The sequence below is a fragment of the Cherax quadricarinatus genome, chromosome 34, assembly GCF_038502225.1.
Source record: "Cherax quadricarinatus isolate ZL_2023a chromosome 34, ASM3850222v1, whole genome shotgun sequence".
Lineage (NCBI taxonomy): Eukaryota > Metazoa > Arthropoda > Malacostraca > Decapoda > Parastacidae > Cherax > Cherax quadricarinatus.
This window is the reverse complement of record NC_091325.1, coordinates 14,695,799-14,713,439: the sequence shown is the minus strand read 5'-3', so window position 1 is coordinate 14,713,439 and position 17,641 is coordinate 14,695,799. Positions and strand designations below refer to the sequence as shown.

Genomic DNA, 17,641 nt, shown 5'->3' with positions numbered 1-17,641 from the left:
AACGGGGGGTGTGAGTGACGGAGGGTGAGTGACGGAGGGTGTGAGTGACGGAGGGTGAGTGACGGAGGGTGTGAGTGACGGAGGGTGAGTGACGGAGGGTGTGAGTGACGGAGGGTATGAGTGAGGGAGGGTGTGAGTGACGGAAGATATGTGTGTGTGAGGGTGAGTGAGGGTGTGAGAGTGTGAGGGTGTGAGTGAGGGAGGGTGTGAGAGAGGGTGTGAGTGAGGGACGGTCTGAGTGAAGGACAGTGTAAGTGAGGGAGGGTGAATGAGGGAGAGTGTGAGTGTGCAAGAACTGGGGTGGGGTCCACCTGACAGGTTAGCAAACCACGGAGTTTTTATACGTGCTATTCGTGATCTATCACAGCTAGTGTAGCATCATCTCTCTCGACTGCTTTGCTTCAGCGCCGTCAGAAAGTGCTGATGGATCACTTAGTAGCCAGGACTGAAGAACTGTGTTGCCTGTGTGTGTGAGTTAGATCAGTCCCACACCTGTCTAAGCGCAACTTAACCCTCCACGATACTTGTGAAATACTGGTTCACTTACTCGTTAGTGCACTTAATCCACTGTAATTCTTATTAAAGATTTTATTCTATATCGCCTTTCTAAAGTAAAAAACTGAAGATTTATTGTTCATAATGTTACTGGAGTATAATAATCGCTTACTGCACACCCCACTGTGGAGTGAGCGATCTGTGATTGAGGGAAAACTGTGTGTGTTACAATGAAAGAAACATTTACTTAATTGGCCTTGTCTTGTCCAGCCAGGAGAAACTCACAGACGTCGCTCACACTAGACGTCGCTCACACTAGACGTCGCTAACGCCAGACATCGCTAACGCCAGACATCGCTAACACCAGACGTTACTGTCAAGATGACTGAGATGCAAGAGCTCGACAGCCTGAAAGAAAAAGGTACAGTAATCCCAGATAATTTCTTTCAAAGTCTCTCTCTTCCACAAATATGAACAACAGAATATGTTGAAAACGGTACATAATACCAACAAGTTGAAGATTAAGATACAAGTGTTGTATGTGTGTCTTACTCTGCAACTAGTAGGGATTATATACCATTTTTAACATGTCTGACACAGCAACACAACAGTATCTTGGTACAGAGGACATTTTCCACAACTTCATTACTAGTGAGAAAGATTGGAACCCAGAGGGACCTACTTAGTATGAACCAATAGATCCACTGAAGTGCTCCTCAAATTCTTGCCCTCTTCTTGTATTAGCGGTTCCCGTCTCCTGCTACAACCTCCAGACCTTCACAACTTAACTTCAGCAGTATTTACGACTCCGTTCTCATGTTTCAGCTTCATTGTTCCAGACTATGAAGCTGAACACTTCGCCAGGCCGAGGGACTGACCACCTCAAAACCTATTTCTCCAGTGTTGGACTGATTACATCATACTTTGCGACTACTCCTGCAGCCTCTGTATTTGACTGAAGAAGCGTACTGTGTAGGCGAAACGTTTCAATTAACAATAAAAATATCCAACTGTTGCACATGTCTTCTTCATCATGAGCAACAGAACACATACAGTGGCTTCGCTTTGCCTTTCGCCCCTTACCTGGAGGGTGTTCCAGGGGTCAACTCCCCCGTGGCGCGGTCCTTGACCAGTCATGTTCACTCTTGTATTTCTTGTCGTTTCTTCATATTGCTGAATATAAATTTCTCCTGCCAAACCATTATAACTCTAATATAAGCACTACTGTTCCTATTTCTCACTCACTCTTTTTCCACTTCCCATGTATTCACACTAAGTAGTTCTGTTATAGGTCACACTCAGTATGGGGAGTCTCTCGGTGCCAGTGACCACAGAGTCTTGAGTTTCAAATACTTTGTGGATGTTAAAAAAGAAGTATGACTTCAGAAAGGAAACTACTCATTCAAGAAGCAAATTTTGTATGAACTGCAGTAGGAAAAGGAACTAGAAAAATGGAGTATGGTACCCCATGGCCTGGTGGCAAAAGCTCTCGTGTGAGGGTCCGGGTTCGATTCCTGGCGAAGGGGTGGAAACTTCGGTCGTGTTTCCTTACACCGGTTGTCTATGTTCACCCATAAGTAAAATGGGTACCTGGGTGTTAGGCGACTGGTGTGGGACGCATCCTGGGATAAAACTGACCTCAAAGCTGCTTTCATAGAAAACCTGGAAGCTTTCTACAACAGATGGGAACATAAAAAGTCTGGGCTGAATGGTACTGCCCTTGATACTGGCCATGTAGTCACAAACTGTAAGGCTGGAGGTGATGTCCTGGGAGACAGTAATAGTAAAGCTGGAGGTGCTGTCCTGGGAGACAGTAATGGTGAAGCTGGAGGTGCTGTCCTGGGAGACAGAAATGGTGAAGCTGGAGATACTGTCCTGGGAGACAGTAATGGTGAAGCTGGAGATTTTGTCCAGGTAGTCGGGAATTATACGCAGGAAGGAATACATATAAATGACCTCATAGGGGACAGGAGCCATAGTAGGGAAACAAGTGTAGTCAAAGATAAGATAAAACCAATATTGCAAACTAGAAATACCGCAGGAAATAGCAAACAAGAGGACTCCAATAGCAATAGTGAGGATAAATTACCAAAAACAACTGGTGGGAGCTCCATTGTTGGTGCTAGGGAGGATAGAAGTAAGACAGGGAAACATGCACCAACAGGGAATACAGTCACAGAAACCCAAGGCAAGCGGAAACCAAGGATGTGCACATACTATGCACTTGGTATCTGCTGGCATGGGAAATCTGGAAAAACAGATGGGACGTGCAACTATGACCACCCTAGAAAATGCCATGCCCATATGACAACAGGAAAATGCAAACTCCCTTCCTGTAAGCTTTTTCACCCTGAAATGTGTACCTCTTCAGTACAGGAAAGACTGTGCTATAACTTAAATTGCCAGGCATACCATCTAAAGGGGACAAAAAGATACAAAACATCCAGGCCATGGGAAAACCTGGGTAGCCACAGCCACTCAAGAGGGAGAGGTTTTTTAGTGCCAGGAAGGAAAAAAAACTGGCAGGAAATGGCAGAAATCGTACACCAAATCCAGTCATTCCTGGAGTGGAACCACAGTCGATGGCCTCCACTCCAAACCAACAGATACAGATACAAATGCCGGAAAAAAAATCCCCCCCAGTACCAACAATACCACCAGTCCGATAACATTCTTCTTTGCAAATATACAGGGTCTAAAGCCAGCAACAAACAACAAAATACCTTTCATCCGTGGACTACTTGCAGAGGCAAAGGCAATGTTCGCGGCTTTCACTGAGACCCACATAAAGGATCACTTGGACAATGAAATATGGATCCCAGGTTACAACCTATACAGATGTGACAGAGTGAACAGGCAAAAGGGGGGGGTTGGCCTGTACATTGCAGAGTCACTTGTTTGCACAGAACTGCTTAATGCCTCAAATGACGTAGTGGAAGTTTTAGCAGTAAAGGTCGAGAACCAAAACCTAGTCATTGTGGTAGTCTACAAGCCTCCGGATGCAACATCCCAGCAATTCCAGGAACAACTGTTAAAAATTGACCACTGTCTGGAAAATCTTCCAGCTCCTGCACCCAACATCTTGCTCCTGGGGGATTTCAACTTAAGGCACCTAAAATGGAGGAATATAGCAAATAATATTGTTGCAGTAATAACACCAGGAGGCAGCTCTGATGAAAACTCACACTCACACGAGCTTTTAAATCTCTGCACAAAATTCAATTTAAACCAGCAAATAATAGAGCCTACTAGACTGGAGAATACACTAGACCTCATATTCACTAACAATGATGATCTGATAAGAAATGTCACCATATCAAAAACAATATACTCAGATCACAACATAATTGAGGTTCAGACATGTATGCGAGGAGCCCCAGACCGACAAAATGAGACTAGTCACGAGGGAGCATTCACCAAATTCAACTTCAATAACAAAAACATAAAGTGGGACCAAGTAAACCAAGTCCTAACCGATATAAGCTGGGAAGATATACTAAGCAACACAGACCCAAACTTATGCCTAGAACAGATTAACTCGGTGGCACTCGATGTATGCACAAGGCTTATTCCTCTAAGAAAAAGGAGGAGTAGATGTAAAATAGAAAGAGACAGGCGCTCCCTTTACAGGCGACGGAAAAGAATAACAGAGCGGCTAAAAGAGGTCAATATATCTGAAATGCGCAGGGAGACACTGGTCAGAGAAATAGCAAGCATCGAACTTAAGCTAAAAGAATCCTTTAGGAGTCAGGAATCGCGGGAAGAACTAAAAGCTATAAATGAAATCGAAAGAAACCCAAAGTATTTCTTCTCCTATGCCAAATCAAAATCGAGAACAACGCCCAGTATTGGGCCCCTACTTAAACAAGATGGGTCCTACACAGATGACAGCAAGGAAATGAGTGAGCTACTCAAGTCCCAATATGACTCAGTTTTTAGCAAGCCGCTAACCAGACTGAGAGTCGAAGATCAAAATGAATTTTTTATGAGAGAGCCACAAAATTTGATTAACACAAGCCTATCCGATGTTATCCTGACGCCAAATGACTTCGAACAGGCGATAAATGACATGCCCATGCACTCTGCCCCAGGGCCAGACTCATGGAACTCTGTGTTCATCAAGAACTGCAAGAAGCCCCTATCACGAGCCTTTTCCATCCTATGGAGAGGGAGCATGGACACGGGGGTCGTCCCTCAGTTACTAAAAACAACAGACATAGCCCCACTCCACAAAGGGGGCAGTAAAGCAACAGCAAAGAACTACAGACCAATAGCACTAACATCCCATATCATAAAAATCTTTGAAAGGGTCCTAAGAAGCAAGATCACCACCCATCTAGAAACCCATCAGTTACACAACCCAGGGCAACATGGGTTTAGAACAGGTCGCTCCTGTCTGTCTCAACTACTGGATCACTACGACAAGGTCCTAAATGCACTAGAAGACAAAAAGAATGCAGATGTAATATATACAGACTTTGCAAAAGCCTTCGACAAGTGTGACCATGGCGTAATAGCGCACAAAATGCGCGCTAAAGGAATAACATGAAAAGTCGGTCGATGGATCTATAATTTCCTCACTAACAGAACACAGAGAGTAGTCGTCAACAGAGTAAAGTCCGAGGCAGCTACGGTAAAAAGCTCTATTCCACAAGGCACAGTACTAGCTCCCATCTTGTTCCTCATCCTCATATCCGACATAGACAAGGATGTCAGCCACAGCACCGTGTCTTCCTTTGCAGATGACACCCGAATCTGCATGACAGTGTCTTCCATTGCAGACACTGCAAGGCTCCAGGCGGACATCAACCAAATCTTTCAGTGGGCTGCAGAAAACAATATGAAGTTCAACGATGAGAAATTTCAATTACTCAGATATGGTAAACATGAGGAAATTAAATCTTCATCAGAGTACAAAACAAATTCTGGTCACAAAATAGAGCGAAACACCAACGTCAAAGACCTGGGAGTGATTATGTCGGAGGATCTCACCTTCAAGGACCATAACATTGTATCAATCGCATCTGCTAGAAAAATGACAGGATGGATAATGAGAACCTTCAAAACTAGGGAGGCCAAGCCCATGATGACACTCTTCAGGTCACTTGTTCTATCTAGGCTGGAATATTGCTGCACTCTAACAGCACCTTTCAAGGCAGGTGAAATTGCCGACCTAGAAAATGTACAGAGAACTTTCACGGCGCGCATAACGGAGATAAAACACCTCAATTACTGGGAGCGCTTGAGGTTTCTAAACCTGTATTCCCTGGAACGCAGGAGGAAGAGATACATGATTATATACACCTGGAAAATCCTAGAGGGACTAGTACCGAACTTGCACACGAAAATCACTCACTACGAAAGCAAAAGACTTGGCAGACGATGCCATCCCCCCAATGAAAAGCAGGGGTGTCACTAGCACGTTAAGAGACCATACAATAAGTGTCAGGGGCCCGAGACTGTTCAACTGCCTCCCAGCACACATAAGGGGGATTACCAACAGACCCCTGGCAGTCTTCAAGCTGGCACTGGACAAGCACCTAAAGTCAGTTCCTGATCAGCCGGGCTGTGGCTCGTACGTTGGTTTGCGTGCAGCCAGCAGCAACAGCCTGGTTGATCAGGCTCTGATCCACCAGGAGGCCTGGTCACAGACCGGGCCGCGGGGGCGTTGACCCCCGAAACTCTCTCCAGGTAAACTCCAGGTAATAACAAGCGGCTTTCTGTATAGTAGTATGTCATTGATGTCAGCTAGGCCTGTATACCTTGTATATGTACTTGTAGTAAATAAAGATATTATTATATTATTATGTAGCTGGAAAGTGCCGGAAAGCTGAGAAGAAATTAATACTTAGCAACATAAGTAGCAATAACAGACCATGGTTCATCCAGAGGTGCAGACAAGCAAAAGTTACAAGTGCAAGTGCATGGAAAAAATAGAAAGGGAAGAACCAAAGAAAACCAGGAAGCAAGCAGACAAACCGGAAATGAAAACATCTGAGCTGGAGAGGCTAAACGACAATTTGAGAATATAGCATTGAAATTCAAATCAGAATCAAAATTGCTACAGAGACACAGGAGGAAGATAACAGAAAATGACCAGGTGTTCAAGCTGAAAAAGGAAAGAGAGCTCAAAAAAAGAATAGCTAGGAAGTTCGTGAGATGATTAAAATATTAAAAGAGGAATTCTCAGAGGAAATAGGGAAATGCCAGAGAACCAAAGAGGAGTTCGTCAACGAATACCGGACGCAGTCCATACAATCGACGAAGAGGTGAAGCAACTAATGAGTGAGTTAGTTACCTTGGTGGCAGTGGGACTATATATATCTCCTAGAGTTCTGACAGAGAAAACTGAATCACTGTATGAACAACTGGCCACAATCTTCAAGTTAGTGATATAGGGACAGAGAGGAAATATTAAACTACAGGACTTGCATGGTATGTAGAGCTATATAATGTTATCAAAAGAAGAGTAATGGCACACCTGGAAAGGAGCAGGTTTATAAACAACCCAGAACGGATTTAGAGGAGGAAGAGATAAATGCTGCATTCTGTGACAAGACGATAATGGTGAGGCAGAAGAGGGATAGATGGACTGCATAATTTTGAACTGTAAATAATGCTTTTGGTACTCTACCGGAACAGAAGCTAGAGGAGGAGGAGTCAGAAATAACCGAAAGGTTCTACAGTGGATCCGAGAGTTCTTAAGTCACAGGACTGTTATGGAATACCTCTATAGTCTCATTACAGACAGGAAGGACCTGGCCAGCTAATTAATAGAGACAGGATCCAATAAGGGCTTTTAAATATAAGTTACGAAAGGGATCATGAAATAGTGTGTATCCATTAGCGTCCAACAGGAGAGGCAGAACCAGGACCCTGAGCTGAAACTCGACCCCTGCAACCACACATAAGAGAGTTCATATTAATAAGCACATTTTTCCAACCACTACCTTCCTTTCATTTCCTGACGCTTGGTCGTCTTAATGTGGTGGCGAGGTTGAAGCGGCGATCTCAAAGGGTTCGGGTTCCTCCGAGAAAGAGGCGCCAATTGCCCACGGGACCTACCCCTCTTCAACTATTTTAAGCTTTTCAATGATTCTTTAACACTGTGTGCTGTCTTCAGAAAGGTGGGTAATATCAGGTGATTACTCGCCAGACCCTACCCAGGAAACTTTTTTTTTGTCTACGCACACAGCGGTACAGTGGCCCGTGACGTGGTGGCAAGAGCTCTTGCTTCACACGCTGAGCGTCCGGGTTCGATTCCCGGCAAGGGTGAAGACATTTGGGAGTCTTTCATTGCACTGATTGTCCGTGTTCACCTATCAGTTAAAATGGGTACCTGGGTGTTAGTCATCTCGTGTGGGTTGCATCCTGGGACAAAACTGACCTAATCTGCCCTAATTGTTCTGCATAATAAGTGTCTTTCTATGTAGTAGTATGTCATTGACGTCAGCTAGGCCTGTATAACTTGTACATGTACTTGTAGAAATAAATATTGTTTACGATGGATGAGTAAGCACACAAAGCTCTCTTAGCTATCCGTGTAACTCGACGTGCGTGCACTCTAACTTGTAAACTGAAAAACGGTTTATAGTACGGGTAAAATGATAGTCCAGTGCAGCTAATTTCTAACAAATGGGATTATAGCAGTCGGGAGATGATAGGGAGACACATTTTTCAAAATGTTTACCCGAGGTTCTGGAAATAGCAATCATAGCCGCAGAGAGAACAGAGGAAGTGAAAAGCTGTAACATGTTACTTGCTGAAGAAATCAGGAAGGATGCACAAGAGATACGTCGTGCATAAAGCATCCAATTTCCACGTTCATATTCCCACCGGGATTAATGAGGAAGTAGGGCACAAAATAGGGAAGTAATGAGAGTAGGGAAATGATCACTGTCTTGGGGACCAATTAATTCCCTTCAGTTGCACTCCAGTGCTATGGACTAGATGCAGAGGAATAGATCTATACAAAAGTACGAGTTCGGATATCTAGACGTGTTGAAAAAGTGTTCAAAATTTGATGAAGTAGGTATTAAAGAATATTAATGGGATTTTCGAAAGTCACAATGCGACACTTCTCAGACAAAATGATAAGTTGAAATCGCCCAATAAAAGGAGTGGCATAGGTTGGGTTGGGAGTAAATAAAGCTCGAGAGTCAGTTAAAGATAAGTGGAAAAAGGAAAGACATATAAAGAACAGCCAACGTACCACTTGTCTAATAAATAGACACGGTCTGTGGTATAGTGAAGTGGGGCATGAATGGAAATTCGAGGAAGTCGAATATCATTGCAAAACAGAAGTGCACTTTTATTGTAAAAAAAATAGCTAGAGGCAAAAGGTCATACTGTTGCGTTATTTGGGTTAATGTCAACAATAACATAACGGGGTGAAAGTGGGAAATCATCGTTATAAGTTCTGCCCGATTCCCCATGTATCCTTGTAAAATTGACATGTATAGTGGAAAATGGTGGCTAAGGATTAGGGGACTTGGCAAAGTCTATATAGGGTAAGAAGGGATTTGTATATAATGGATGGTTAGTGTTAGAAGTAAGGTGTGTTTGTGTTCGTTGAGTGTAGACTTACTGTAGTTGGTAGCGATACAGAGGGGGGAGAGTTATAAAAATATAAGATTTTAAAGTTGAGGATAATGACTCACGAAATCGTCATGACACGACTGCAAACAAACCATACCACGGGTGGGGATAGAACCCGCGATCAGAGAATCATAAAACTCCAGACCAACGAGCTAGCCACTGGGCCAGCTGGCTACAACACGATTCGTCCAACTAGGTATATTTTTACACCATAGGAAGGTTAGCACCGACGAGCTAGCCACTGGGCCAGCTGGCTAGCCAGTTGGCTAGCTTGTCGGTCTGGAGTTTTATGACTGATCGCGGGTTCTATCCTCACCCGTGGAATGGTTTAAGGACAATGTACTGTCAGACTCAGTCAGCGGCCACATTCTAGTGGCTTTTTGTCGTGCCAAACAAAACGTTATTACCTGTATACTGCAGAAAAGAAATAAATTTATTCTCATTATTATTTTTCTAGATCTAAACAGATCGACACATTCTCAATGAAAGCTTCCTCTGCAAAATCTCTTAAAAGTGGAATTCACATCCTTTCTCGAACAGTTGGGTTTTATTATTCTACTAAATCTCATGAAAAGCTAAATCCGTGTATCATTGATGAATCATAATTCAAATAGTGAAATCAGGACATAGTGATAATGACTGGCATATTTACTTTGTATGAATGAAGGGAAAAATACCGAATGACTGGCACAAAGTAAATAAAGTTCCTTTGCATGAAAGGAAAACAATAGTGAAAGAATTATATGTCAATACGGGGGGGGGGGGAAAGAGTAACAAAAGCAATGAACACCCTGCAAATGTATGAGAGCATTGACTGGTAGTGACTGGAAAGACACAAAATGTACCTGTACTAGAAGAGAGTGAATTCAGAAAGGTAAGGAGATGTATGAATCAACAGTGAAGAAGAATGTTGCATTTATGGATTTTCAAACTGCATAAGACAAGATAGATGAAGAAGGGATATGGATGGTATAAATACATGGAATAAGTAATAAGTTAAAAACATTAACGCGTTTTTGCTAGGAGAGCGAGGCAAAGAATAGGCTTTATAGTAAATAAGAAAATTTAAACATAAATGTTTGCCGTCAACATAGCCGCCCATGTTAACAGACGTTGCAAGAGAAATAAATGTTACTGTATGTTGTAGAAGTGTGTTAGTAGCAGATAATTAATCAAAGTGGGGTTGTCACAGTTGCTGCTTGTAGATACCACACTGCTATTGAGAGATTCAGGAATGAAGCTGAGTAATTTAGGAGTAAGCGATGCTAAATGTTTTCTTGCCTGATACATCCTGTCTCTTGGAAGCGGAATAAGTATTACAGAAAAATAATGCCATTATTCTCCTAATTAAACTAAATTTCTCTCCTGTGCTACAGACGCAGCTGGCGTCGCTGGCAAGATGTGTGACAGAGCAGAGCCGAGAGTAGAGCGTGTAAAGAGGCTGGCTCGACAGGTAAGCTATAAACATGGATACATAGCAGACAACACTGCTAACTAGCAAGTCTCAAGCATAAATGAGGTAAAGTGTAAGGCAGTAATAATTGCTACTGCACTACTGTTTAAGTTATATATAGATAACAGAAGGCCTTAATGACCACACTAAGGCTGAGAGGGACTAACCCCAGTTCGGCTACTTGAGGCAAGCATTGTATAGCAAAATGCTCTCTACCTGCCCTCCATTCTCTCCGACCACAAAGCGGTTTTAAAAATTAAGGACTTGGGGTCGTAGGGGGAGATGTAATCATCCCCTATTAAAAACTTATATGAACATTTAATATAAAAAACTTAAATTGATGATAGACATAAACTACAACAAGCACTAGGAATTTTCTCGGATCAAACCTGATTACCTCCCATTCCCCAGGCGCCGTAGGGCCCGTACGCGTTTAACGGTTTCCCATGAATATAATAATACTCTGCATTTCGGCACTACATATCTCTTAAAATCCTCATCCCATATCACCTGAATAAGGCTCTGAAAATATTGCTAATAGAATCGTTAATCGTACAGCACAACACTACAGGGAATGATAATTTTAACGATAGGCGGAAGATGATTAGATTTGAGCTGAGAAAGGTAACGCCATCTATACAGAGAACCGAGATATAAACAAATGCACGATGCTCTCACTGGCATCTGGTGTATGGCCCTTGTCGGTTTAGCGCTTTCTTTGATTATAATAATCTCACTAGTACCCCCCATTCCTCAGCTCTCATTCCTTAGCTATTCCTCACTCCTCGACTCTCCCTCACTCCATGACTCTTCCTCATAGCTTGGCCTGGTATCTGTGGTGACATTCTCATACTTCTCGCTTGGAGCGGCGCTGCCTTGGCCCTCTCCGGCACTCTCTGACCTGGCCCAGAATAATGGCACCCTCTTCGGCACTCAGATCACCTTAAACTCTGCCGAGAAGGACATGACAGGTGAGTCAGACTTCAGAAGCACTAACATACCATGAACATCAGAACTGAAGCAATGATAAAAATGTAAAAACACACATATATAACGCTGAATAAAGGCACAGAACAAACTTTTATTCTGACATTTCGCTCTGTTTTCTTCAGATCAGTGACTAAATAAAACTCTTGCTTGCTCAGCAACTTTTATCTTTTCTTCATTTTGAAAATATGGCAAATTGGTACGTTATTATTTGTAATGAATATGAATTGTAGCACAAAATTGCGATGAACTCTGGTCAGTGACAATAACTAACCTACACGATAAAGCAAAATGCAAGACGAATACATAGGCTATATCGGCTAAGAACAATTATTCTCCATAAAATTCCAGGTTCATCTATCTTTCCACTTGAGATTTTAATACATTGGCAGTTTGCCCATGATATAACCTCAACAGGACTGTTATTCTAATGCACTTATATTGTATTTTTTCCTTAATGTGACACATAACTGTAGGTTAATATACAAGCACCGATTTTTAAAACTATATGGGCTGGGGCAGCAGAACTCGGCCGTGATTAGAAGAATGATGACCCGAGCATCTTTGATGTTCTTGCGAGGAATGACACACGTAGATTTACAGTCACGTGAACATCATAACTACATTATAACATCCCCAACACAAAATAAAACTACACTAACAAAATTCGATGTTCTTCCTGTAGGTAGCTTACTGTACTTGGGGACGCTGGTGGGAGCGTGGATCTCTGGGTGGATGGTGGCTAAGATAGGGCGTCTCCGCTCCATGCAGGTCATCGTGGTACCGTACGTGGGTGGCTGGCTAATTGTCGCACTCGCCCCTACCACACCTGTTCTACTCATTGGCAGGTACTCGCAGAGGCTAAGCAACAGAAGCAGACCAAGATTGTAGAATTTTTCATGAGACAGATAGATAACTAGCAACTGGCCAAATGTGAAGCAGAAAAGACAACTAATAGAATGTAAGGGAGAAAGATAACGTGTAACTGGCAAAGATAAGGTGTAACTGACAAAGATAACGTTTAACTAACAGAATGAAAGTGAAAGATAACTTGTAATTGACAGATTGTGAGAAAGATAACTTGTAACTGATTGAATGTGAGGAAGAAAGATAACGTGTAAGTGAGGAAGGTTGTAAGATAATAACACCTAGTAGGGCATAACCTCGGTGTTGTCTTTCTACTAACCAGTTTTACTAACAAAGGCAGAGTTTATAGTTTATTCAAATATCATAAAAATAGTTCTTCCAACAAAGAAAATAAGAAAATTACAATGAGTTGCTAATTTTGATGCTTGAAGAGTTTCTCACCCCATTGTTTTCCTCCTGCAGATTCATCATAGGTGTAGCCTGTGGTGGAACCACCATCGCTGGCTACAATTACGTGATTGAGTTGTCTGACGTGAGCATCCGGGGCATGGCAGCTACTCTTCCGACCATGGGTGTGGTGTTGGGTGGCCTCTATACTGCTGTACTAGGGTACGCTCTCAGTTGGTACACTCTCAGTTTTCTCTGCGCGGTGCCTTCCTTCTTATTCTTTCTTACAACATTCATCCTTCCACCGTCTCCGTCTTTCCTAATAGTGAATGGTCGACGCCAGCAAGCTACCGCTATCTTGAAACTTTTGAGGGGAACCTACGCTGATGTCGAAGGTGAGGTTGCAGAGTTGGAACGTCGCAACGCCGTCAACACCGATGGCAAGAGCGTTGGCTGGCGTGACCTGTTGAAAAAGGAAGTGTTGCGACAAATAATTGTAGTTGTAGTTCTCTTCTTCCTCATGCAGATGTGTGGAAACTTTGTCTTAATGGTGTACACAGCGCGGATCCTTGAAGCAACCGGGGCGCCCATGGATCCCGATGCCATTACTGCCATCGCTGGAGCCCTAAGGGTGGCTGGCACACTGGCTGCCATCCTGCTGCTAGACGTCATTGGACGGCGATACCTGCTCGTTATTACACATGCAGTCAACGCTGTTTGCCTCATCGTCCTGGGTGCATATGCCCACCTGGCTGATAATGCCGATCCAGACGACACCACTTACACAGAGTAAGTGGCTATTTTTCCCTGAAATGTAAGGAAAGGGAATTAACTAGAAGAAATATTTTTCATCTTTCTATCCCTGATCTTTCATGTGCGTGAACAATCTTGTTTTGTGAATAAGCAATTTGATAAATCTATCAATCTAAAACAGCTGTAGTTCATGTAAAAATTAATAAATATTTCTTAAAAATGGAATATGTTGATGTACTTGGGGATTTAATATAATTTAAAACTCCATAACAATTTCGTTCACTCGAGAAAAAAATGCGTTTCTCGTCTAGACTTTAACAAGATGAAAGTGATAGGAATGAGACGTTATTTTCTTTGTTGCAGCATGACGTGGTTGCCAACTGTGTGCGTGACGATGGCGCTCTTCATCTGCGACATCGGCGTTCATCCCATTCCTTATATCGTGGCATCAGAATACTTCACCACCAGCATCCGTTCCCAGGTAAATTCCCAGTTTGAAAAACAAACAATTGGAGAAAATAGTTACTGGCTGAAAAGTCTAACTGCGTTTTCTTATTCGAGCCTGAAATAAACATGAACCTCCCAGTCATATTCTATATAATTAAAATTCAGAAAATTATTACAGATCATTGTTTAGTAAATTAAGCATTGTATTAAAAACTGTTCATTACCTTCTCTTCTAAACAGTAATATACAAATGCAACAGCTATAATTTACAAGAGGAAAAGCGTTTAATGTTAGAACCACAATTCTAGAGATTCACTCTCCTATGATATGGTAAATCCCATGTAACAGTAATTCCTCTTCTACTGGAACATAATGTTTTGAAATTCTACTAGCTACTAAATTCAAATTTCCTACCTTGAGTATAAAACCCATCCTATTACACGGATTATGACAAGGAAGGATAGATATCTCTTGTCCCCGCGATGTAACTGCCGTGGAGAGAAAGGCACCCTGTCTGAATTTATTAAAAAATAAAATACCTAGACTGACACTTACCCACCACACCTACATAACTTATTCCTCTCTAATCCCTCAACACCACCACAACTAGTACTCGAAAACTTCCACCACAACTAACACTCGCCTACCTATCACCACTACATCTTTCATCAAAATTCTACGTATTACCATAAGTTTTCTAAAGAAAAAAAAAAGAAAAAAAATCCCACATAATAAGCTTTCGGCGATTCTTCGCCCATTTCCCTCACACGTGCACTAGCCTTAAGTGAGAATACGCTGCCGCGGTGAGGGGTTCTGGATCCCAGGAATTAGATTCATTTCTTCCGTCTGATTGTATCCAGATACCCTCAACCATCCCTCTGTATTATCTCTTAACATGAATATTTTCCATTTGCGATATACTGTACAGATCTTAGAGTATATAAAGATAAGGGAATCACTTTTTTTTTCGGTTAGTAAACTGTGTTGGAAAGTAGATCACCTTAAGGTTTGCGATGTGACCCTCTGATTAGACATCTGGTGGCCATCTGTTAGGACTACCTATAGATAGGTCCAAGAGTGACAATTGAGGTGTATGACTCTTGGCGTTCTTTCTTGTTCACCCACTGTAATTATTAGCTGAAAGATGATTGCACAGTTAGCGCTTTTTACTGAATAAATGGTTTCACTGAACCTTCATTAGCCAATACTGGAGGTATTATCCTGGTGTTGTACATCATCCTGGTGTTGTATATCAGGCAGGGCAAGAAATGGTTTCCATAATTTACCAGGAACCCAGAAATATGTCTTCCCATATTACATCCCAGTTACAGTTTTGATGTATTTCTGGCAAGCACAAACTTGTTTTTAGTTGGATCCTTGGTAACACTTGACATTCAGACCAACAAACACTCAGTTACTCAGTCCACTATTCAGAATTTGCCAGTCTTCCACGGAGGGACCTATTTCAGACTATTTTTCAGGACACTCAACTTTGAAACTGCTGTCAGCAATACTTGTCCAAGCATGAGGGTAATAAATTTTTTCCATCAGACTGCCATTAGGATCCAGGTAATCTTTCTCCTGTTATTGAGAATGGGAAACCACGCTCACTAATCAGAACATGCATAATTCACTGTCAACATCTACACCCAGATGCATGCTAACTTACCTTGCATCCAGTGCTGACTATGATATTTTTACAGAAATTAGCCCATGGCACCAACTTAGACCCAGATTTTGTTCCCATAATAACCACCGTCCCATACATATCCTCACACCTTAGCGCTGGCTAATGCCATTATAGGCCCGGTGGCCTGGTGGCTGAAGCTCCCGCTTCACACACGGAGGGCCCGGTTCGATTCCCGGCTGGTGGGAACATTTCGACACGTTTCCTTACACCTGGACCCCAATGGAAATAAGTAAGACAGTCCTCGATGACGCACTGACTTTCTTGGTTTATCCTGGGTGACTAATCTTTCGGGTTAAAAATCCGAACGCAATCTTATCTTATCAGTACGCCTGCGAATAACCTATTGATCACACCCAAGATGACCTAATATTGATTTTTGATCCCGGGGGCTTAATAACGAGACAACTCGAGAAGTTAGAGCAGTGTGGCTTCCATTTGAGTATGTTCTTATGCTCTATTCTAAGATACATAAAAAAAAAAGTAAATATGATCATGGTATACAATACAGACAAGCTGTACTCGAAAAGTTTCGAGTACAGAAACTAGCAGAAGCAGTAGAAATGTGAAGACGGTGTAATCCGTCCATCACCTATGAAGACTACCTAACTATTGCACATGTCTTACTTATCAAAAAAAAAAAAAACACAGTACCTAACTAACCCCAGGTATCTATTCACTATGTGAACAGAGACGACTGGTACTAGGAGAGACACCGTACGTCTTACTTCCCTCCTTTACCCCGCCCGTGACAGAATCTGGTTCCTGGTTGAGCCCAACCCTCTACCACTGAGCTATTTTCAAGCATAACGTCAAAGAAAATGAGAAAAACCAGTAGGCATATTAGCCCATACTAAAGTACTATCATCCCCTTTCCCTCGTATAAATCTCAAACCAATTTAATACTAAACCTTTAATGACGGGTCTTCCTCCTGCCGCAGGCGTCGTCGGTGTGCATCTCAGCAGGGACGGCCATCACCTTCATCACACTGCAGCTCTACACGCCCATGCAAGCAGCCTTTACCCAAGCTGGCCTTTATTGGTTCTATGGAGCCATCAGCGTCGCTGGCGTCGTCTTCTGCTTTTTCGCAGTCACTGAGACAAAAGGCAAAAGTGTAGGATGAGGAAGGCAAAAATGAAAAGCTAAGACGTAAGTTAACAATAAAAACAAAATACACTTGAGTAATCAAATCCAAATAGTATGAGTAAATAAGTTACGTGAAAAAGAATTATATGACCACCAAAATGAAAAAATCTGTTGAATATAACAATTACATGAACATGAATTGTGCAAGAAACCACATTCTTTCTCTTCTGTGGCTTCACCTGTTAGGTATCTTCTAGTCCTTTTCCAAAACTGACTTATGCTGAGACTAGAATTGATAAGATCAAGCAGCCTGTTCCATTCATCTATTACTGTGCAGTGGTTGTTTGAGGCCTGGCCACCTATTGTAACTACAAAATTGCGTTCACTTAGCCTAGTACAATACTGGCTTTGGCTCCAAGCTTTGACAAAATTAGCAGCAAGACATTCTGGAGAGTGACTGTGAGCAACTTTGTAAACATGATTTAGTTTTAGCTGCCTTACCCTATCTTCAGTATTAAACATTTCCAATTGTAATTCATCATCGCTTGCATGTAATGTTGAGGTACATACAGGTAACCCCCAATAAAATTTTCCATAGATCCTTTGGCCATGATTCGCTGCCTGACCACGGTAGAGTGCAGTTGTGCTCTGCACCCCTCTGCTGTTTGTAGGCGAGCTACCTTGTCAGTTACCTGGCTGCAGCGGTGTGAAGTGGTGCTGTCACGCCTCTGTTAACAACATAGGTGCACTGTGATTGTCAAGATGGCGGTTAGTCTGAGACGCCGGATAAATACTGTAGGCATTGAGCTATTTAAAGGAACGATAACGCCTAGTTCTGCGCAAGTTTTATTGCCAAAGATCATCCGGGAGACATATGGCA

At 42.4% G+C, this 17,641-nt stretch overlaps 1 protein-coding gene across 2 annotated transcripts; it reads left to right on the top strand.

The window, feature by feature from the left end:
- Positions 1–204: 204 nt before the first annotated feature.
- Positions 205–17,361, top strand: LOC128693738 (facilitated trehalose transporter Tret1). 2 transcript variants are annotated; one of them, XM_053783584.2, is made up of 8 exons: positions 205–470; positions 766–916; positions 10,470–10,546; positions 11,367–11,517; positions 12,219–12,381; positions 12,863–13,576; positions 13,904–14,021; positions 16,616–17,361. In XM_053783584.2, exons 2-8 carry the CDS (start codon positions 877–879, stop codon positions 16,796–16,798), a joined length of 1,446 nt encoding a protein of 481 aa, XP_053639559.2. In that variant the 5' UTR covers positions 205–470; positions 766–876; the 3' UTR covers positions 16,799–17,361. The 2 variants fall into 2 exon arrangements, with proteins under 2 accessions (XP_053639559.2, XP_053639558.2); XM_053783583.2 differs by having other exon boundaries at positions 205–549.
- Positions 17,362–17,641: the final 280 nt, after the last annotated feature.

What these genes read in the sequence shown, in the direction of transcription:
- LOC128693738 (XM_053783584.2), top strand. Translation starts at nt 877, where the DNA reads ATGACTGAGATGCAAGAGCTCGACAGCCTGAAAGAAAAAG. An exon ending in CCTGTTCTACTCATTGGCAG is followed by an intron (nt 12,382 to 12,862) that starts GTACTCGCAGAG and finishes TTCCTCCTGCAG; the next exon opens with ATTCATCATAGGTGTAGCCT. An exon ending in CCACCAGCATCCGTTCCCAG is followed by an intron (nt 14,022 to 16,615) that starts GTAAATTCCCAG and finishes CTCCTGCCGCAG; the next exon opens with GCGTCGTCGGTGTGCATCTC.